Genomic DNA, 24,047 nt, shown 5'->3' with positions numbered 1-24,047 from the left:
GTGATCATTGACACTCAAGCTGTAACTGATACAAGTTTCAACAGTCTTACCAGAATCAAATCAAACCCCAACTCTTTGTATCAATCACACGGACTTTGATTCTCATCCCCAACCCACGGTCCACATCGAGTCAAAATGGCCGTGGGCTGAGTGCCATTGTGGTATCAATGGTCCCTCTTTTGAGAAGTTTCAACCTTCGGGAAAATACTAAAAACTAAACGGTCCGCATGGTTCTGAATGTATGCTAATTGTGCAACTGATTAATAGGAGATTTGAAACATCTTTTTGTAATAAAATATTGAATACACTTTCCCTTTATTTGTTTGTAATAGTGAACATACGTGTTTGTTGAATGATGATGCCATTTATAGGGTCAGACAAAATTCTGACTTCTTCTGAATCCGCGCTGATTTCATGTGAGAAAAGCCATTTCGCATGCTGTGACAATGCAAAAAATAGTTCCATATTGTGTTTTTCTCTTTATGTATTTTTTTTTAAAAACAAACTCTGCAGTAAGCGAACATTGAAGAAACTCCGTAAAAAAAATAAGCAATCATTAAGATATATCTTAAATATTTATGACTTCAAATTGTATACAAAACAACCATTGGAGAGAAAGCTAAGCACATTATTCCCACAGGAACGAAACTGGGCAGAGTTAATTGACGATTAGACTACCGTCAGAAAACATCAGCATTCTTGTGGAACAGTTAAAAGTTCTATAATACTGTAACACAGATACTGTACCGCGCTGGGAAACTATATCTTACTGGTATTTAATGGGGCTTTTATTACACAACCGGAAGACAGAAGAAATGATTGTGAAAATGACAAACAAGATACACCTTTCAATAAAAATTTAGAGATAAATGTAAATTTGTTCATTGTACAACAATTGCTGAACATGTTATATCAACCCCTATATATATCACACATGGTGACCAGTATGGAAGAGCGAGGGGTCTTAATTTGGGAGGTATTAAATCGGAGAACCCACGTGGTCGGCAGGTGACCCATAACCTTTTCACGACCGATTGGGGAATCAAATCCCTGCCGCCTATGTGAGAAGCAAGTATGTTACCGCTGATCATCCGACCGCCCACTTAGAAATTTAGTTTGGAGTCCGGATGAATTAACAGTATCATACAGTTGTTTCGTCCTTCTAGGATGGCCGCCGTCAGGCGTTGGCGCACTCATTACTGAACAAAACCCAACGATCGTCTTCCTGGTCTAATATTACAGATTTATCATCGTACGTTTACCCGATAGAAAATTCACTTCACCATCCGGGCATTACTGTTGCGAGGTAAACGCCTATATATATAGTACCCTTTGATTTGGGAGTACACTGTATACGTCTGTTTAATTGTGCTCCTACAAACTTTACCCCATAACTCATTTCAGTATACTTAACATCCATCATATTGGCTCAAAATTAATACTCTTAACTTCTATTTAGTCGTTCGGAGATTTCAATACGGGTAAGCTTGAAAGTGTGTCAAGGACGTTAATTTGTACAAAACGTTAGTCCATTATCCCAGCATGCAACTGGCAAAATGTAACTATTCACCTCCTGAGTTACTGGTTGTCACAAGATTATGCAAAACATCAGATTCATTTACAGAACCTTGTAAACCATCACTCAACCTATCAGCAACATATGACAATGGGTCTAGTGATCTGCATGAGAATTTTCATCCACTGCCATCTTTCAGTAATATTGAGCCAAGTAACTTCAACTAAAACTTAATTACACACTCATCTCAGCATGTTTCATATAATGTACATGTACTGGCCAAATGTTTATACAGATAATCTGATAATTCATCTTCATGATCTGAATCGGTAATTTTTCCATTTGCAGAATTATGCATCAAATAAGTAATAATGACAAAAACACACACACAAATAATAATAGTTCATTATTTTATTCAAGTTCTTACAACTGTTTGTAAAACATGTGTTTGGTAGCTGAAGGTTAGGTCTGTACATGTAATTTTAAGAGAACAGCAACCTGAGAAAAATATCTGATCACATTCCAAGGGAGATAATTACATTTGGTGTACTTTTGAAGTTACATTTCATCATTATGCATTTCATACATTTATTGCATTGTGTAGAAGGGGAAAATAATAAAGACTTGTTGACATTTCAAGATGTCAAAGACACTTTGTAACATGATTAAGGATGGAACAAATTAATTTGTCAAATTGTGTGCTCATGATCAAAAACCTGGACAAAATATAATTACAATATCATAACTACATCTGTACATTGTCACTTCAGTCTACATAATCTAGAATATAACAACACACAAGTCTTCATGGTATCATATCTAAATGTTTCTTGTACGATTTGTTGATTAATAGAGTGAATTCAGTCTTTAAACTTAACATCACCAGCAATTCTTTTTCACTCTTGGAATTGAAAAGTAAAGTTTTAACAATCATTAGATGAAGCATCAACCATGGAGTTTTACAAAATGTGTAGTGATAATTCATGCTGAAAAAAAATACTATGGGGGAAAGAGTCAGGAAGAAAGAGGATGGGGTTTCCCTGTGCAATTTGTTGAATACTGAAATTTAGGAGAAAGTAGAAAGGATTTCCCTACACAAATACATTCTGAAAATTCTGACGAAATTTTCAACGCCAATACTTGTGTTTTGGTAAAAGTCCCACAAATCTTGCCCTGAAGTAATTGTGTAGAGTGGTCACATGAAAATTGAACATTTACCTTCAAATACAGAAAGGAATGAAAATGTATCAAACAAAAAAATGTATGACCGATATCAAATCAATCAATGATACAATCCTGGAGTGATAGGGAACGAGACAATGCACATCAGGAACGTTTTTATGAAGTTACAAACATGATCAATTCTAGAACAATACATGTACAGACTATAATGATATCAGCCAGACCAATAAAAAAAAAGGTGTAAAATCTGGATTTGTATATTTTCTCCTTCAGCTGTGACCAATTTGGACTAGTCCGACTGTATCCGAGTCTAATCCAGACACCAGCTTACACATGCTGGTTTTGTATTGCATTAAAAACCTCCACTAGACAGTAAGATATTGTGACAGATAACAAGTGTACCGATTGTACGTAAGTAACAAATCCAAACCATTATCATTTTTAAAGCCTGTCCCTACTAAACTTAAAAGATATGTGACTTGTCTGTTATGTCAAATGGGTAAGATTTGGCAAATAAAAGCTTCATGATAAAATTTCTTCCCCATTTCGTAACATTTTTTAGAAACATGATTCATGTGCTAATTAAAATTCAACCATAACTAATATCTAGTAAGAGTCTTTGTGATCTATGACAATGAAAAATGGGAGGTTTTAAGTAAGTTTCTCGGCGTTAAATGAGGTCTTGATTTAAAACACAAAAAACAATTCATACAATAAAAAAAACATAAAATTAATGGAGTGCTGTACAGTAAACATAACAAACAGACACTAGACCATCCTTTCACGACTCAAAACAACTTGTGTGCAATTAACTTTCAACAAAAATGTTCAACATCATAAAACATTTGTGCATTATTATCACCGTTTTAATAGGCAACAGAAGCTTTAAGCATTTAACAATGCAGCAATTTTAGTAACAACTTTTTATCTTGGTCGTTTTAACTGCAGTTTACCCATTTTGAACCCAAACCCTGTTACAACCATACCATTAACGTACAGATACAACCGTCACAGGTGCCCATGCAAGCGTATTTCAGCTGCAACCAGCAGATGTGTCAGAATTCAATGCGAGTGGAAAAACTGCTCAGTAAGAAGTAAGAAATTAACATCAGTTTTATATATATGTTAAAAGCTAATACGAAGATTTTATGACATCTAAACTATCTGAAGAAATGCTTCTCCATCTCCTACCCAAAATGTTTGAAAAATAGATCCTTTCAGCTTTGTACAGAATCTTAATACACTGTATGTGTCTTCATTTAGCTAGAAGTAATAGATGTGTAAGTGAACTGCTCGAGGTAAACACTTAAGTTACCTTTGTATAACATGTTTGTATTATTTCATTACAAAAAGTTATAACAATTACACTCAAAATATAATAGCATTCTAAAGAATGTCTCAAATGAGTTTGGTTCATTAACACCACAATATCACAAGTTTAAACTGGCGTATCGACAAAAAAAAAGGTTCTGATAATGATTTTGTTCTTTCATCCATGAAACATCAGAACATTATAGTTCCTCTAATATATCACATTCTATATTTAACAAGTTCACATAATGATATATCACATCCTGTAGTAAACAGAACGGACATCCGAGGAGACATTCACCACATCACTGGTACACCATTAAAATCTAGACTTCTCTATATATATTAGACATTTCTTTGAGTTAATTTCCGCAAATTTACACATAATTCTAATCATTTCATTAAATGTTTGAAACAAAATTGTTGAATCCTGGTAAAAGTTTATGATTTTTTTTACCCAATAACACTAAAATAAAATGGATAATGACAATGTTAACAAGAGGTTTACTGCCAAAAAATGTGACACGAAAAAAAAATTCTGATTTTGCAATTAAGTAAACTTTGCATAATTGCCATCATATTAAAAGTGTTCATCTTGATAGAGATGGACTACAAAATAAAATTTGATTAACACTCTGAGACAGACAGGAGATTCTGTAGATGCTGGTGATTGTTTTACTGCTAAAAAGGCAGGGTTAATATCTTATAATACATTTCTATACATTGTGTATTACACAAAATGAAAATTATATTAGGATTGTGTTGATATATACACCGAACTCAATTCAGTTACTTAACATTATAAACAAATAAAACATTTTAAAATAATAAAAAATGTTTTTAAATCTCAACGAAGATTGAAAATGACTCTAAATATTAAATAAAATGCCTTTTGAATCCGAGAGGTTTAATAGCACATGTTATAAAGATTAATACCATATTTTCTCACTAAAAATCAAAGTATTGTACAGGTATCAAATTTCATTGGACTCATTAGATTAAAAGTCTCGAGTGTTTTTCTTAAATCCTCAATGTTTGATAAATAGTTACATATGGGAAAAGTACAACAAACTGTCTGTCAGAGAACACACACATAACACAACTTACAATCTCACTTTCATCTAGATCCATGATTTCTCTGTATACATCAAGTCAAAAATAAGAATATTACATGTTCACAATGGCATTCTATGGCGGGATGAAACGTTAAAACACAAAGTCCTCGTCAGCCATGTCGATGGCCCACCTGAATTTGTCTCGCTGAGTTTTGTTGTAGATTTTCTCAATAGGAACTTCCCACTTCTTGCACCTGTAAATGATACGAGACTTGTTATGGATAATGTGTAGCACACATTTTAAGATATGCAGGGGTTACCTTTTAAGTCAGCATGAGGCCAAAAGTGAACATGACAGCATTGAACATAAAGCATCAAAATTTTCTCTGAATTCATGTTCAGTGTTGTATTAATCCCCATCATACTGAATATCATATTCATATACATGTAATATAAATTTTCCTTTTTCATATTTTCTTACCAAGCTGGTTACAATTTGTTGATAATCTGATTCATAATTGTGACATTTCTAACTGCTTATTTTCTCTACCATTAAAGTGTGGAAAATCGAAAAAAAGAAGATATTTTGATATCTTATAATTACTGACAATTTCATCTACATTTTAGAAATGACCCTCTTCTACTAAAATTAAAAATATATCAATAAACACATTTGCATAGCAAAATTGACATGAGCAAACTCACCAGGCAATGGATATTCTGGGATCTAAATAGTTTAACTTGGAGGTGCCCAATGCTATTTCTTTATTCTCATCCTGAAAAATAATTATACATGGGTAAAAATTGTACCATTAATTTTCTTAAATTAAAGAATGAAAAACAATATAATCGTGATAAAAGTCATTCAGAAATATAAATTGCAAGAGGGCATGATTAATCAGATACCCTAACACACAAGGAAGTCCCCAAACTATGGTATCATTACAAAGGGCCATAAAAATATAAAGCAATGCATGGGATCATCACAAGAGGTATTTGTCAAATTAGAACATTTAGGGCCATAACTGTTCATATACTTGGTCATGGTCTAATTTTAAGTACAATACCCTCCTCTTTTCCAACAAATATTTACATGTTGTAGGTAAAAGAGTATATGATTGAAATGGGTCTTTACAAAACAGACTGGCTCTCATAGGCCCCTCGAGAAATCTTACAATACATAACCTGCGGATGTGATAAAAACTTCAACCGTATGAGTGTATAAAAGTTCCTGACAGTATTCAACCCGTCTTTTGAACAGTTACATACTTATCATCATCATTTGAAATAACACATACAAAAAAAAATATCATGTTTTTATAGGAGGTAAATCCTGCATGTTTTAAAACCATTATAAGTACCTTGTCTGTTGCTTGCACCTCCAGTTTGACCAGCTGATCTTCCAGTCTGGCAACACTCTTCTTCTTCATGTCCATCACTCTGTAAAACAAGCAAGTTACATTGTTAAGAATCTCGTCATAAACAAATTAAAGCCACTTTAAGCAATTATACACTTGTAAAATATGAGTAATCTAGGATGACTATTTTCCCCAAAATGGTTAGTCTTTGATATCATCTAATGCGGCTAAGGGGTGGTCAGGTGACACAGTGATAACACTGGTTTTTCACCTTTAACCTGTCAGTTTGTTTGCCGAGTTTATTGCCCTGTGAACAACTACGATCATTTTGAGGCGGGGACTCCTTGTAGTAGTTGGTGACTTCCTCTCTGAACAACATACAGGAGGTCGGTCAAGGATACAACCATATCAGCACAGACTGGCCCATTGCTTGGCTTCCCGAGGAACACAAACTTTCACAGGTATCAAACCACGTACCTAGGATCTTCACATGAGGTAATTTGACCGGCGCTCTAACTGAGCTATCGTGACCCCTATGTGGTCGAGGTTGGATTCCCAAATCAGACCAGAAAATGTATGGGGTCACCTGCCCAACCATGTGGGGTTTCCTCTGGATACTCTGGATTATTTCCCAAAGACAAAACTCTAACTTAATCAATACATGCCAACAAGTGTGATTAAAAGGAGTTGATATCTCTTCACGCAATTGTTGTAAAATAAAGTTTACATCTAATGCAGAAAATGTATCAATATCAAAATACCACTTCAGAACAGACAAGTTAACCGTCAAAAATCCTTTCATAAAGACACAGGTAATGCCTATGTCTAGTTTTCCAGTGTATCTGTCAAACAACACATCACTAGCATGGCAGTTAACCCCAGTTTCAGGGGAGAATACTCTGCAATTTTTACATACTTCTTGTTCTTGTCCGACTTTGCAGCCTTGAAGTTGTTCTTTGCTGACTTCAGCTGCTTTTTGGCCTCACGTATAGCGTCCTTCTTGGCATCGATCTAAAAACACAAAGGAATTACAACAATGACATTCTTAAATTTGAGAATATTTGTGAAATATTTATGCCCCACTCCAGCTTTGCCACAAAATTAAACAAGAGCAACATGTCTCATATTTAATTTTCCAATTTGACTGCACGGCATGTAGCGTGCCCCATTACTTTATGCTGGGTAAAGTGTACCCCTCCTCTGAAAATCTGAGGCATAAAAACATAAGCCAAGGATACTAGCAAAAATTCAGGTGTCAAGGTTATTTATATGTACACATTTAGCAATCACATTACAGCTGTAATTATAAAAGTGCTATTAATGTTTTATTGAATTGAACATAAAAAATGTGATCCAAGAAGTTTTGATGTGCTCATTTCTTATAAGCAATTACATGTAGGTATATTGGCCCAATGGATTAATATATGTCTTACAAAGATTGTTTTCAACTCAAATTTTGAATTTTGAAAAGTTCAATTCTGCTTAATTTTCTATTGATCCGATATTGATGAGAAAACCCTTTTTCTTTTCACAAAGAATAAACATGATTGGTGTATGTCATATGATCTGTAGCAATGATTGTGCCTTTAATGAACTAGAGAGAAACATTTAGGTTAGGAAATAAACTAGATCTGTGTGTCATCTACCAATCAAAATACTGACAGTAGCAGCTGGCTTACGAAACAATCTGGAAGACTTCGCCTATCATAAATCATATTTTCTTCAGACAATTTTGATTCTTAAATGATATTTCTAAAACTCATTCTTTCTGTTTTATGTGGACGCAGTGTACCCTCAACATTTACTGTTTGTGTGTGCATCATAGTTTTGAAGCATGAATCATGTACAGCTGTATGTAATGGGGTTAGCTGCTGGAAACAGATTTATATAACATTTAAGGCATTAAATGACTTGATGAGTGAATGATCATATCTAAAGAACCTCTTAATCAAATTTGTACAAGTCTAGACTTAACTGTATGTTCCCAACCACTTTATGGAAGGGTATTTAAAAAGTAGTTTTATTTTTCTTCATCAACAGGAAAGTGTTGACCTGGGTATCGTTTCACAAAGCTTTGTAACTTACCAACGAAAAGTTACGCAAAACTTACAAATTTCGTAAGTGCGTTTCACAAAGGTGTTTGTAACTTTTTTCATATCTTACGTCAAAATCGTACGATCTCCCGGTAAAAATTTCCACTCTCTAACTTTGGAGGTAAAAAAGGACGACATTTTTTAGGTGAAAATTGTACGCCAGTCGTATTCCTGAGTCACGAGTCAAGGTTTTTGCATAACTTACCAACGTTCGTAGGATATGAAGTTTTTGTGAAACACTTAGTAATTAGTAAATGCGACTTACGCAAATTTTGAAAGCTTTGTGAAAAGATACCCTGGAGTCCATTACAAATGTAAAACTCAATATTATTTTACCAAACACAGAGGATAAATGATTACACATACCTTGTTCTGCAGGTTTTCCATCTGTTTGCTGAAATTTTTCGGTACAGCACGTTGATGGTTACATAGCACAGCCACAGCCCTGTTGGCTCGATTGTATGACAGCAGCTTGGCCGGTACTTGGTCTTCCTCTACAACACGTTCAAAGACAGAATATATAAAAGAGACAAAGTGTAAAATTACAGTCATGCACAGGTGTAAAAATTTTCACTAAGAATGGTCAATCTGTTTCTTTGATGTAGGTTATCGAAAGTCAAATGAAGGTCATAGTGACCTACTTTTAAATGCATGTTGTTGAGAATTGGAATGAGGCCAAAAATCAAATAGTTGATTTATTTTAAAAGCAAATTTGATGTTATTTACCTTCTGTCAAAAGGTTAAGTTGTTCCTGAAGTGTCCGAGAGGCGTTGAAGGTACGGAACACCTTGGCCGTCAGTCCATCCATGAGGTCATGTAAATGTTTGTTCAGAATGGTAGTCTACAACATACAATCAATATTCTTTTCCTAAACTTTGAAGAGCTAAGCAATTATGGTAAAATCGACACAGAGAATCGTTAAACTGACATTAAAAACAGTTCAACTTGTATGAACTCAGAGAAAATATCACCAACAATAAACAATACAACTTGTTCAAACTGTTTTTCAAAAAGTGTTTCTTGACCAAGTCCATTCAAACATATCATGTGTCATAAATAACTGAAGTGTCTGGCATTACTTACATTAAGTCTGTCAAACAAATCATCCCCTGGCTGTTTGTTGTCCATGAAAAGTTGCAAATTTTTGAAAACTCTCTTCTCCACGTTGACCCTGTTATAGTAGCGGATGGAATCTTTACCTAAGAAGTCAAACTCAACCACATTCTCCTGATCTTCGTATTTCTCGTGAGTCTTGAGATGTTCAACACGCAATGAACAACAACCAACAGTATCTGCAGTCTCTCCCTCCTCCTTCTCGTTACCAGCTCTCAAAGCAAGCTTTCAAAACAAAATAATAAAGCATGGTTAAGATCCTATACCCTTGTAAGAGTTTTGAGAAATGTCAAGCAAACTTTCCACTATAGTTTATACATTATGTTGAATACTGCTTTTAAAATTTCAACAAAAAAGTAATGAATTTACTAGTTTTTGCCATGCAGTTCGTTAAGGTCACATTACAACCAAAACACTTTTTGTCGCACGTTCAAATAAACATTCCAACTTAATTGTTTGTATGAAAGAACACCAAGAAATATTACAATGGTTTTGGAAAAGTATCAAATCTTTCTATTCTAAAACTGTTTCATAGTCATATTGACAGCCAATCATGCTGTGACAACAAAATAAAACTTTGGTGAAAATATCAAGATAGACGGAAAAAATAGCCAACATAGCCAAAGAAAAATGATCTTTGTTTGAAATGGTACTTACCTTGTCGATAAAGTACATAGCCACAGCCCTCTGTCGGATCCTCATCTCCTTAGATTTCCAGTCCTCCATGTAGTTGTGCCGAATCTTATCAACACATTTGTGTAACTTCCTTGCAGTCTCATATTTCTGCCAATCCTTCTCGCCCTGTTGTTCAAACCATCTCATGTTAATTCAGCAACCTCCTTAACCTTGAATCTAGTGCATGAATTATCTCCCCTCCCAATATTAAACTATTTCAGTTTCTGGCCAATGTTTGTCTAAGTGTCTTAATGACTAAGCACTGAACCATTTATTGAAGTAAATAGAAACACAGTTGATATAATTTCTCATTCAACATTCCCCCTGGAATTCTCCCTCTTATTCAAGAACAAAAATAAAAACAACAACCACTACTTGCCTTAAGTCTTGAGGCTGCATTCAGCATCACATACTTGGTCTGGCCTTGCACGTTTTCGTTCCAGCATGCCAGCCAAGATACCTGCAATACCAAACTTATGTGTTATACACCTGCATCACTAGATATTTCATTTAGGAATTAGATGCTATCTTTTAAAATTCTTCCATCCGAACCACACTTTCCATATCAAACAATTTGTAATTTGCTCTGGTATGAAAAAAGGCAAAAAGGGCCTGCACTTCCTATATTTTGAACTAGGAATTTTTCATCAGTAGTTTGGGCTAAAATTACAGCCTATACAGATTCAACCAGTTTTTTTTCAGTGAATCACATGTTGAAATTTGTAGTGCAAATACTATTATGAATTTTACTGCTTTACCTTGTTATCGTGTCGAACTTCTTTCCACTTGTGACCTTTAGGTGGCTGGGGAACTTCAGAAGTTCTGTAAAATCACCAAACAGTTAAAGTAAGATTCTTCTAAAACCCATGTCTTGCTATATTTACAATACGCATAAAAAATGCATTTTAAATGAACAGAAATTGTTGATATCCCAAATGGTTTCTATTAAAGCTATGAAGAATGCTATCTAAATTTCATTTGAAAGCTTCATTCTCAATCCATTTCAGATAGTTATGGTTGATGGTTATGAAACAGAAATTGAAACTACATTGACGGCAATGGTGACCATCTTGAGGTTGTTTGTTTGGTTATAAAACTATGAACAGCTAGCATCATTTTGGGTTGCTGATGACTACAGTAATTTTCTATGGATTGTCTATACTGTAAGATTGCCCGCACAAGCCAAAATAATGCTTTTATAACTTCAAATCAAGGAAAACTCTTGCAGTGTGTGTTTAGCTCTCACAGTTGGGACCTGTAAATGCTCTTGTAAACTTTATTTATTTTACAAAAATTGTGAAACAAGTTATATCAACTTATATTAATCACTCTTGTTAGCCCAGATGGAAGCGCACAAGGGGTCTTACTGTGGGAGGAAACCGGAGTACCCAGGGAAAACCCACGTGGTTAGACAGATGACCCATACCTTTTGACGCTCGATCTGGGAATCAAACTCTGGCCGCCTAGGTGAAAGGCAAGTGTGTTACCACTGTGCCATCCCACCACCCTGTATTGCCTAGTGATCAGAGTTAATAAACCTATTTCTAGATATACTTGTGAGTTGTTTTTACTTACATACAGAGGCCTATCACATGCTATCTGGATATAATAAGGTAGTATGTCTTCCTTAAGGACACAACTACGACAGCATAAGACCGTTTGTATTCTCAGCTTCCTGGGAAATGCAAACTGCTCTGGGTAGGGATAAAGCCCATCTCCCCAGATTCTTATCTGTGGTTGAATTATAATTCAAGCTTCTAGCATTCGGAGTGGTTACATACAGAAATTCTGAATATTTCTTCTCCCTAATGAGGACGGAAACACAAAGGTGAAGTATGACCTACTTCGCACAATTAATGATGACATCTTCAGGCATGGTCCTGCGTTTCAGCATGCCTTGCTTGGGGTGGTCTCCGCGCCCTCTGAACAAGCCCGGAGGTTCAATACGAAAGTTTCCAATCTTTTCCTTGTGGCCATCCATGGTACAAAAGCCATACTCTTCTTGTATTTCTGCATTTTTATTTTTGATTTTCTGAAAACATTATCCAAATGACATGAATTTACAATGACTACAATATGATATATTTACAGTTGCAATGAGGTCAGTATAAACGAAATTGTACAGATATATACAGAGCAACCCGCTTATTTGCATAGTCCTTTTTCCATGACAAAATATGCAAATAACCGGAGTATTCGTATAGGCGGAGTTGGGTTTTGGCCCCTCCTATACACTATGTAGATCGTCAGGTAGGTACTCAAAACGAGCGCTATATGATTGTTTACGTTATTTGCATTAAAAACATATTTAAAAAAAAAACATTATTTAAAATATAAGAGTAAATACTAAATAAATGGGTTTGTTATTCTTTGTAAATGTACAAATATTTGCATATACATTTGTACTTCATCGTTTACTACTTGTCACTCCGAGTCTGTGGGTCCGAAATCGGTCATACACGCGTGGGTTGGCACTACGATGTACAATGTCATCGTTTCAATAAACATTCATTATCGTCTTGAGATGTGTTTTGTTCCTGCTATGAGTATATTAGTTGTTTGATCATAGATGATGAACTGCTTAAGCAATAGACTGTCTTAAATGACCGTGAGATGTGCATTGTCGTTTGGGTTTGTTTTGGAAAATGGCGCACACACACAAAGAGTTGTCGTTCCTTACACATATGCCCCCACAATGCAACGCGCCTAGTAAACAATCATGGCAATCGCAACCTGCCTCAGCGAGTGTTCAAGTGCACAGAACACAGGTTTGGATCGATGCTATAATAAATAAACAAATCTCATCAAAAGATGAGACATATCAATATTTTTTTCAGTAATTCTTCTTCACAATGCTACTGATATGGTCTGGATAATAACTAAATGTCGATATCGATGCATCGAACATAACCTGTTTTGACGAAGTGGGAACCAATGATTAGATAACATTGTAAATCATGTCGAATCAATATGTAAGTTAAAAACACTTTTCATACAACTTTTATTACGGGAAAATCACAAAATACCCTAAAATCAATTAAATTTTTTGATTTTTTGGAATTTTTATATGCATATAAGCGGGAGTCGGTGTTTTAGTCGATGCAAATACACGGGATTAAAATACAAAGATAAAGAAGAAAAAAATCGGGACCTGAGAATTTTATGCAAATAAGCGGGATATTCAAATAACCGATATGCAAATAAGTGGGCTCCTCTGTACAACATTTGAAAAACCTTTATATTAAATATGCTAACAGAAGATTTGATAAATCTGACTGGGATAATTTATAGCAAATTGCTCCACTAATAACAGTTTCCCTTATATAATCCTATGTATTACTTATACATACCAGTTTCTCTTCCTTTGTCATGGCTTTCCTTTCCTCGGTCTTCAATTTGAAGTATCTGTCCATTTCTGTGAAGTTACACTTGGACAAGTCTTTGATCACTTCCTTCTCCTCTGAAGTCATCATCTAAAAATCACACATGTTGAACATATTATCAGGGACCCATTTGTCAACATTGTTATCAGATAATTCATTTTTACAACCAGTCATCAAAGCCAAGTCTGTGATGGACCTGGCTGTATTTTTGTTCCCTCTTATTAAATCATAATGAAGAGAAAAAACAATGCATTGTTTGGATACGAAATGGAAAAGAGGAAAAAAGGGACATAATTCTTGTTGCAATCCTGAGCAGATATCTTATGAAGTAAGCATTATGCTGCAGCATAAAGCGTTTCAAGTGATAAATATCAACTGCAAGCAGAAACGAAATCTGGCAGTACAGAAGGATTGATAGAAACGAAATCTGGCAGTACAGAAGGATTGATAGGTATATCTTTAATGACGGGCATTACATTTCCATAAGGACACTATTAAATGGTTATCATTGAATTCAAGCAAAGATTACTCAGATTAGTAATTACTTGCATCTTGGAATCTAATCATCTATACCACAGTATTACCTTTCTCCAATCCTTCAGGAAATTTTTGTTGAAAACATCTCTTGTAGTGTAGTCATGGTCCAACATTCTCGCATAAAATGTTCCCACTTCTTCCGCTTCAGGACTCAACTTCATCACCTTACCTGTAAATGCGGACAAGCTAGTAAGGCATTCTTTACAAAATCTCCAAAGTTACTGCACAAAGCACATGAAATCTGGATGCTTTGAGTGTCAATTTTATTTTGTAAGGACAACTTCAGTAAAATATTTAACTTCAGAGACAAAGACAGTATATAGGAAAAATTGATTCATTCAGACTTTCTTAAAACTATTTACTATTTCACCTTTTTAAAATAAATCATTCTATAGTTTACTTATTACATAAGCAAATGATGTAGTGATGGTATTAAAGATTGCTTACAAGAATCAGTAATTTTTGCAATTTTGGAGGATAATCAAAATCAGACAGTCTTGAATAATTTCATTAAAAGTTTCCTTCAGGTGGATTCCTTACCATCATAGTAGAATTTGACATCGCTGGGCACCGGCTCATAATCGGGGGCAAATACTGGCCCTTTGTGTTCTAAGAAATTCCATTTCTGACCGTCATCACGACGCTCTTCCTCCCACCTTGCAAAAGAAACAGAAAATGAGAGTTTGGATACAAAGCAAATTTACTCCAAGACTAATCACCTAGTGTAAGAATAATGCCTAATGTTAGTTATTCAAGACCTGATTACACTGCTCACTGGCAACTGCTTCTTATAGACACCATCATTGAAAGTCAAATACAGGGATCAAAACAAATTCATTATGCAACACTTTGCCATCCCTAGGAATTACCTATAGTATACATTTTAAATCTGGCCATGGTAGGTGATATAAGTTAGAATCAGAGACTAGAAAATGTCTGTAAAGACATGAATGTCCCACCTGCCACTTGACCACCCCACAGTTTGGTGAGGATCGCATCAGCAGTTCTTGAGATTAACTAGTTACATTGCATCAGGAAGGGATGGGACAGGGCAGAACAGACATGGGTAACACTATATGCCCCCCTCCCGATTTCATGGCAAGGGCATAAAAACCTGTTTGCAATTTCACAGTAGACAAGGGCCTTAACTCTATGTATAGTAGGTGTGAAACTCAATTTCATTTAAACACAGCAGTTTCAAAAGGTACCCGCATATACATGTATAGTTGTATGTGATGACAAATCATACAAGAGATACCAAGTAGCCCGTTGGTGGACAAATATCTCTTCCAAATAAACATCCTAATCTTATCACGATGCCATATATTGATTATTGTCACTTACCATCTCCAGACTTCTGCTTCTTCGGGTTTCTTCTTGCCTTTCTGTGGCGATTTCTGTTGGGACTGCTTTGGCTGCACTTTTTTCTTCTTTTTCTTTAACACAATTGAAAGACAATTTTTTTTACAGTTTACCTAGTAGAAGTCCATTGAAACTATACAGAAGTTCCCAAATTAGTCAGCTCTAGGATTCTCATGTTTTGCAAAAATATTCCTGTAAATATAACATTTTTGTAACATACCAGTGGTTTTTCTTCTTCAGATTCTTCTGGCTCTGATTTCCTTTTCTTGGTTGGCTGTTTAGGTTCTTTTTTAACCTTCTTCATTCTTCAATGATAAAGTGAAAAAAAAAAGAGTTTTACTAAGAATTTCATATCTTCTGAATATATTTGCAATCAGAAGGTAATAAATATCATTTCTATATAGTTATGTATCGTCATTTCATAGGCATGATAATTTCTCTAATTCACAGGGTATCAAATGCATAAATATTCATCTGTGAAATAGTCTTTGGTGCAGGTTTTAGTGTTGTTTTCTCCATCCTTTTGGACTGTTTATGCACATCAATTAAAATCTCACTTGCTCAAATTCTTCCGGACCATACCATTATATTTTTTAATTAGTTCAAGGAATACTGATATTCGAGTAATCAGATGCAAGTCTCAAGACTGTGTTAGATATCAGTCATGTGAACAACGTAATGTTAAACTAGACTGTACTTGGTAACATTGCCGACAATGCTAATTTATAACCCATATTAAAACTGAACTATGGGAAAGGATGTGAAAACAAATATTGACAACAGCTAATCATTTTAATAAAATGTAAACTGAACAATGTCCTCATCCTTATAAGGACATAAGTGACCTGAACTGAAAAGGACTAAATACTTCATTTGATGAATCTATGACCAAAACCTAAAATTCATTTTTTTCTGCATCAAACAGCAGAAAAATATATAATTTACCTGGAAGACAGGGGTACATCTTCATCATCAGAGTCTTGCCCCAGTTCCCTCTTTGGTGCAGGTTTTGGTGTTGTTTTCTCCATCCTTTTGGACTATAAGTAGTAAAACAGATAATAATAAAATTAATAAAGAATTAAATCTGGATTGCACACACAAGGCACACACACATTTTCCCATTTTTTCCCCATTCTTCCTTAAATTACTATTCATATAAATAGAAAATTGTATTATTTCTAGAACTTGCATTCAAACATGAATAGTTTGGTGTAAACATGACAACATAAATAGCACTGGATTTAAGTGTGACATTTATGTGACAACAAAATGTTACCTTCAAGGTTTGGCAGAGATCAGTTAAGTTAGTTATACCCTGGAAATGGTCTGTAGACCGACTCCTTCAAAATTTTATTTGTGTTTAATTTAAATCTTATCTACTCAGTACTCACTACATTGAGAACAGGAGAGATAAATTCCAATCATCTAAATCTGGCCAACCTTAACCATCAAGTGGCTGTCTTCCATATTTCGAGTAAATATTGGTCAAGCTTACCAGTGGGACGTCGTCGTCACTCATTGGCTCGTCCTTTACAGACTTTTCTGGGGATGACTTAGTTGGAGATTTTTTAGGAGATTCTGGTTCTTTCTTTGTGGGTGATTGAGGCTCATTTTTCACCTGTTTAGGGGGCGAGGATTCAGACACTACGTCTGGATTCTCCGAGCTCTTACTGCTAGAGTGTTCCTTGTGTTTGCTTGATGAGCTGTGCTTGTCTTTTGAATGACTGCTTGAGGAGCTATGCTTGCTGCTACTGTGGCCTGAACCATCTCTATGCTTGCTGCTACTGTGGCCTGAACCATCTCTATGCTTGCTGCTACTGTGGCTTGAGCCATCTCTATGCTTGCTACTACTGTGGCTTGAGCCATCTTTATGCTTGCTGCTTGATGAGCTGGAATGATGCCCATCCCTGTGTTTACTAGAAGAGCTTCCTTCCCTGTGCTTACTAGATGATGAGCTTCCATCCTTATGCTTGCTCGAGGAGCTTGAACTGTGCTTACTTGAGGAATGATGAGAACTTCCATGCTTGCTAGAGCTTGAACTACCATGTTTGCTGCTTGAGCTGGAGTGATGCTTTGAGCTGGACGAACTTCCATCTTTGTGTTTGGAAGAGGAGGAATGGTGCGAGTGTTTCGAGGAGCTGGAACTATGATGTTTATCTTTAGATGAGCTCTCCTTTGGTGAAGCATGACCGTTTTGGCTTTTCTGGTCAATGTGGTTGCTCATATCACCATTCTCCTGAAGCTTGGCTTTTATGTCAGCAACTACAACAGAACACAAATATATACGTAACCACTTTTAGATTATATTTCAAAGAAATCTGATGATAAAACTTTAAGCATGAAAATGATGAACAGAAGAATTCAAATGATGCATTGGCTTTTGGAAATATTAATGACTAGAGTAGATAAAAATTTTGAGTACAGAGGAATCCACTTTATAACATATTGGTTATTTGCATAACTTGTTTATTCGCATAAAGTAATCATGTCCCAATTTGTTTTCCTTCCTTGCCTTTGTATTTTAACTCAAGATATTTGCAGAGATTTTTGCACTGAATCATGCAAATGAAAATTCTGAATATATATTTGGGGGTAATTTTCATGAAATGTACTGATCATGATAGATCTATGTTTTTATAGAATGTCAATCAATTTTGATCATGTTTTTTCTAGACTGGTTATGTCGACAAGCCCATATATATATATAAGCAGCCACCAATATCCCTATTACAGAATAATTATTTATTAAACATTTAAAAAACACATTTATTCTGAAATTTATTTATTTGGTCATGTCTAGCTTGTTCTGCATAGGTGTAACCATCAAACCGTGTTTTTACTAGCAGCCACTGGCCCACGATATGATTGGTTACACTCAGCATGTTGCATTAGGGGGGCATATGTGTAAGGAAGGACAACTCTGTGTATGGGAGGGAGTAAGGTAGCATGTTCCTGTGTTAATGCTAATTAGTGATAGTTGTATTAAATTCCTCCGATAGCTCCAATAATGAACATATCAATACCAGCAGTGATTATGTTATTTTAAGCCATTTAAGAATGTTTAATTATTGAACAATGTCAAGTGTCTTCAACAAATACAAATCAACTTGTGCATTGGTAATGGGCAAGGTCGAGATGTGAACAACATAATTCATGCTACTACCTTTCATTCTAAATCACATTTACATTATTCCATTTTTTAATTCATTATAAAAAACACTTTAATTCTTGCAAAATTATACTTTTAATGTTTTTGGATTGCAAATGATTGATACATGTATCTTGTGCACATTTCCAATTCCATGAATACATGGCGATGAGCTCCTTGGAGTAATACTTTGTAATAAAATGTTGATAAGACTGGAAAGGAAAACATGACACAAGTTTGGTTTTGGAAAACATTAAACAAATTTAAAAGTACCTGGTATTACAAGTATATTATTACTAAGAAGTCGGAGATCCAAAGTTTTATTTTAGGGTATACAGCTTCCATTTCACTTCTGTTACCTTACCAACTCACTTAAATTTTACACCACAGAGAAACAATACATAAATTGTCTGGTTACTGACTTAATTACATTCATTCACAAATAACAAAAAAAAAAAAAACACATTTTACATCAAGATTCGATTAATAATTGATGACTAATCAATTTAGCTTTAAATCTGATCACATTATGATATTTCTGATCACATGATGATAATTAAATGATGATCCAAAACATTCCATGTTATATTTCCTGTTTGACAACGGTCATGGTAACCCGAGTTTCCTCTGGGCCGGACATCATGTAGGGCCAGAGCGCACTACTATATGAAAATGTGGAATTCTCCGAGACCATTTGGTGTCGCTAACTTTTTATCTACCTTTAATTGTTTTTATTCTAATTTAATTTAAGGACGTTTAAGTAAATAATGATCAGGTTCCTTTGTAAGAAATTTTGAAATCTTCCCTTTTTTTGCCTATATTTTTTTTCTGGAAACAAAACTTTTGGTTTTCACTGGCTTACTTTGAACATTTCAGTACAATTAATTTTGCCCACAAAATATATAATTTTGCTCGAGTTGTAGTTTGAAATGCAAGTTTTCCAATAGGCCTGAGATGGCAAAATGATAATGGCTCCCCCTGTAACTGTATGGCCATGGCAAAACCATGTTGTTGTTTTTTAATTTATAAATCAGACCTGTTTTTATTTTATTTGGTCATGTAATTAGTAATGAGCTCAAGAATTATATATACACCATTTAGAATCTTCTTAATAATTTTTAACAATGTATAAACAAAACATCAGTGAAAAATCAATAAGCACATGTTTAAAGATACGAGCGTTTGAAAACATCTCAAAATAAAAGTTTATAATCTCGCACACAAAAATGAATGAAAACTTCTAGTTCTTGGCATAAGTTTGGTTTTCATCATGCTTACCATAATTATGACATTGAAATTATATTATCATTTGTGATTTTAATTTTATGGAAATAAGTTATAATTGGGTCAAATATGGAAATTGGAAACAGCTCAATTTAAAAAAAGTTCACGTGGAATATAAGCTAATTTAGGTAAGTTATTTTGATGTCATGTTAACAGTGATCGTATTACGTATAGTTCTTCCTGCTGTGTATCGGTAACGCACTCAACCGAAACGGGTTATAGACTTCATCAACACAATTTGTTTATAATAAATAATAATCCGAATCAAAGATGAACTGTGTGATGTGTACATCGAAATCACACAAACAACCTAAACACACTCATTTCTAATCAATAATCACCTTCAACCTAACTCAGATTTACTTTATGGCCTAAATCACCCCAACAGCTGAGCGACATTCCGCCAGCCTTACCCATGTTGGACTTAGTCTCTCAACGCATAAAAATGGCTAACTCGTCGCCTCGACTAATTTTACTCACCTTGTATGTCACTGTCTGGACCATCCACATGATTCTGGAAGATAAATAAACATTTCTAGTGACCAATCTATGAATTTTTGGAACAGGATGAATTAATCGTCAGCTAAGTAGATGATATGAGGAACTCAAAATTGAGCAAATTTTAACAGATCCTCGTCGGACTTAGAAAATTTTTCAGCCATCTTGACTTTGTCGTTTTCAGGGTCCTTTGTTACGCGATATTTTCTAGTAACAAACGGCAGCTACAACACTTATCAACAAAAAATCGCCAACACAAAGTAAACAGAAAGAAAAATCACGTACCTCCGTGGCGCCAGAAGTGAAATCATCCCCTGCGGAATCCATTTGTACAATTTTTTGTACGGCTTTCTATGGGCCACGTTATGGCGGAGATTTTGCTGAAACGGCTAAGTCCACACTGGCGATCAATGCGCATGCGTCAATGACCTCACATCACCCACCTTGCATCTATTGGCTGATTGAAAGACGTGGTGTAAACATCCTGTGTCCCCAGCACGTGTTCACTGACCTTATTTTTTCACTACCAGACAGAAATATAGTTCAAAGACCTGTACAATGGAATAGTGATTTGAAATAAATAATAATAATAATAAAAAAACAATCCGTGAAATACAGATCTTGTAACAACATATCAATTACGCACCTATCTTCTGATTTCAACTGGGAATGTAAAGAATACTTTACAGGCATCAAATTACTTATATACTATGGCGCGGGAAGGATGTCATAATTAAATAATTTTGCTATTATTTTTGCCTAGGCAGAAATCGAATTTTGCCTAGGCAGAAATAGAATATTGCCTAGGCAAAAATATGTTTGCCTAAGCAGAGACCTATATACTATATAGGTCTCTGGCCTAAGTAAAAATAATTTTGCCTAGGCAAAAGTCTATTTCTGCCTAGGCAAAAGTCTATTTCTGCCCAGAGACCTATATACTATATAGTATATAGGTCTCTGTTCTGCCTAGGCAAAATTCTATTTCTGCCTAGGCAAAATTCTATTTCTGCCTAGGCAAAATTCGATTTTTGCCTAGTTAGAAATAATTTTGCCTAAGCATAAATCGAATATTGCCTAGGCTGAAATATTTTTGCCTAAGCAATATTCGATTTTTGCCTAGGCAGAAATAATTTTGCCTAGGCAAAAATATTTAATTATGACATCCTTCCCGGGCCATAATATACGCTTTATTACATCAGTTGTTTTTATCTATGGGCTTATATTCTCATTTTACGTCCCTATCTGATGTTTATCAATAACATCTTATACAGGTATATGCTTCATGCAGTTTTTTTAAATCGTATCTGAATATATATTATTCTAAAATATATATACACCACTGTTTGATTTTGAAGACTTCCTTGGCCTGATACATATATACATATGTATAAGTCTCTGATTTGGCGTAAATTATTTGCATTTGTATATAAAGTATCTAAACAGTAGTAGTTTTCTCTGTTATAAATACGTAAAGTGCCGTGATACATTAATTAACAAAACCAGTACTTAAATTTAAAAGTGCGTATACAATATCTGAACTTATAAACTTACCAAATATATTTATTTCTTGTAGTCATGTATGCATATTCGATAATTTGCCTTGTATTCTGATGTGTAGTATCTAGACGTTTTTTTTTTTCAAACACTCGATTTTAAACTGACTTTGACAAAAAATCAATTCATGTCAGCCCAAACAATTAAGGCACATGTACATGTTGATCTTTCAAGTGTGGTATCTAATTAATTAATCCTGTATGCCCGGCCTCTTGTTGAACGGTATCATGGTATTCTATGGCAGAATAAATTTGTCACTCAGGCGGAGAAGCAGCGAGTGTCAGTATAAAATGTTCAACTCCAGAAGCTTTTATATATATATTGTACTGTGACACTAATTATATCAAGCTAGCAGTCATCACGTGACAGCTAAATTGTAGTTTCCGGTGTCACCTCCCGATACGCCCCCATCAATAGTTTACAGATCTCTATATACATGTGTGTATATCTGAACGCCAACGTTTTCTAATTTCCCTGGAGGGCAGTTTGTTTTTATATAGGTATTATAGTCTTTTTCACAAAATGAATCTCGATCAGATTTACCAATTGAATTGAATACCGTTAAAAATAATCATATGTTGGTACTAAAGGGCCCGTAAGGCACATGCGTAACCTACATATAAATATATCAATGGATTAATATTTATTTATTGACGAGGAACATAATGCTGTATTTTATAATCATATTAATTTAGCTGTGCATTTAATTGTTGATTGAGTATTCATAATAGCACCAACTATTTAAACCAGTGTAACTATTTATTTTCATTTTTACTTCACATTTTATTGTTATCGGAGATATTTGATTTTCATTTGAGATTTTCTATTTCTATTTCTATTTGTGATATTTCATTTTTATTTGAGATGTTTTTTGTTTTTCTTTCTCATGATATCATTTATTTTTAATATTTCACCTTTTATTTGGATGTGCTTAATTAGTATTAGTACTTTTTTTATTTGACAATGGACGTGATAACAAACCACAATGTACAATATAAAGTATCATATTGAAATAATACAAAAAGACAACAATTAATCATGTATTCGTTATCATTAATTATGTATACGTCATCATGTGCCTTTTCAAATATAATTGCGATAATTCAAATAGGGTTCATATAAATATTTGGCAAAATTTACCACCAATTTCGCTTTGAGAGTCAATAGGTGTGTCCTATTGTTTCATAAAAAACCATCTATTATTGAAAAGTATGTCGGCGTTCAGAAAACACTCCCTATATCATATATAATATCTATTGACCCTATGTGATCTGATGTCGGTAATAAATAAAACATTTGACGATAAATATATATTTTTGTATACATTTTGGTACAAACGTCAGATCTGAAATCAGACATGTATTTTTTCTACTATGCTTCTGTAATTAGCCAATATTCGTGATGGATATGTCACGTAATTTGTGTTAATCTATTTATCAAATCCAGGTATGTTATCATATTCCGCCATATAAGTTGAAAAGAAGTACATATATGTAAGACTAGTAATAATACTTTGGATGATCACTATTGCTAAAGAAAGACGGAAAGAAAGAGAGAAAGAAAAAGAAAGAAAGAAAGAAAGAAAGAAAGAAAGAAAGAAAGAAAGAAAGAAAGAAAAAAGAAAGTATAAGTAAGTAAGTAAGTAAGTAAGTAAGTAAGTAAGTAAAGCCATTCAGCCAGGCAGTAAGTAAGTAAAGCCATTCAGCCAGGCAGTAAGTAAGTAAAATAAAACATATCCTACTACTTTAGGGCTGTCGCTCGGTATACAAGTATACAATACCAGGTATACACATCGAGTTCATCATTAAACAATACCCCCACCCCCCACCACCACACCACACACAAAAAGATAAAATGAAATAAATAAAGACAAAAAAGTCCTTTAGAAAAAAATAAAAATATCGCTTAGGTGAGATAATGAACGCCACCAGACAATTACAGCACTAGACCAAGATTGACAGATTGATATAATTAGCTA

The 24,047-nt window shown here is 34.5% G+C and overlaps 1 protein-coding gene across 3 annotated transcripts; it reads right to left on the bottom strand.

Moving 5' to 3' along the window:
- Window positions 1-1,907: 1,907 nt before the first annotated feature.
- LOC117337791 (DNA topoisomerase I, mitochondrial-like) lies at window positions 1,908-20,996 on the bottom strand. 3 transcript variants are annotated; one of them, XM_033898907.1, is made up of 21 exons: window positions 20,801-20,996; window positions 20,498-20,531; window positions 17,377-17,847; window positions 17,081-17,343; window positions 16,531-16,622; window positions 15,806-15,890; window positions 15,568-15,659; window positions 14,764-14,879; window positions 14,271-14,392; window positions 13,654-13,776; window positions 12,148-12,335; window positions 11,062-11,125; window positions 10,683-10,763; window positions 10,286-10,429; window positions 9,599-9,853; window positions 9,242-9,356; window positions 8,882-9,009; window positions 7,339-7,433; window positions 6,426-6,504; window positions 5,770-5,840; window positions 1,908-5,318 (listed from the first exon to the last, which is right to left on the bottom strand). In XM_033898907.1, exons 1-21 carry the CDS (start codon window positions 20,840-20,842, stop codon window positions 5,216-5,218), a joined length of 2,763 nt encoding a protein of 920 aa, XP_033754798.1. In that variant the 5' UTR covers window positions 20,843-20,996; the 3' UTR covers window positions 1,908-5,215. The 3 variants fall into 3 exon arrangements, with proteins under 3 accessions (XP_033754798.1, XP_033754799.1, XP_033754797.1); XM_033898908.1 differs by having other exon boundaries at window positions 17,410-17,847; XM_033898906.1 differs by having other exon boundaries at window positions 17,081-17,847.
- Window positions 20,997-24,047: the final 3,051 nt, after the last annotated feature.

This window comes from Pecten maximus, chromosome 11, assembly GCF_902652985.1.
Source record: "Pecten maximus chromosome 11, xPecMax1.1, whole genome shotgun sequence".
In the NCBI taxonomy this organism is placed as follows: Eukaryota; Metazoa; Mollusca; class Bivalvia; order Pectinida; family Pectinidae; genus Pecten; species Pecten maximus.
The sequence above is the reverse complement of the archived record's forward strand: the minus strand, read 5'-3'. Positions and strand labels throughout refer to the sequence as shown.

Coding starts and splice junctions, on each gene's coding strand:
- LOC117337791 (XM_033898906.1), bottom strand. CDS start 20,842: ATGGATTCCGCAGGGGATGATTTCACTTCTGGCGCCACGGAG. Junction 11,126..12,147: donor GTCATCATTAATTGTGCGAA/GTAGGTCATACT, acceptor GTGATTTTACAG/AACTTCTGAAGTTCCCCAGC. Junction 10,430..10,682: donor ATGCAGCCTCAAGACTTAAG/GCAAGTAGTGGT, acceptor TTTGAACAACAG/GGCGAGAAGGATTGGCAGAA.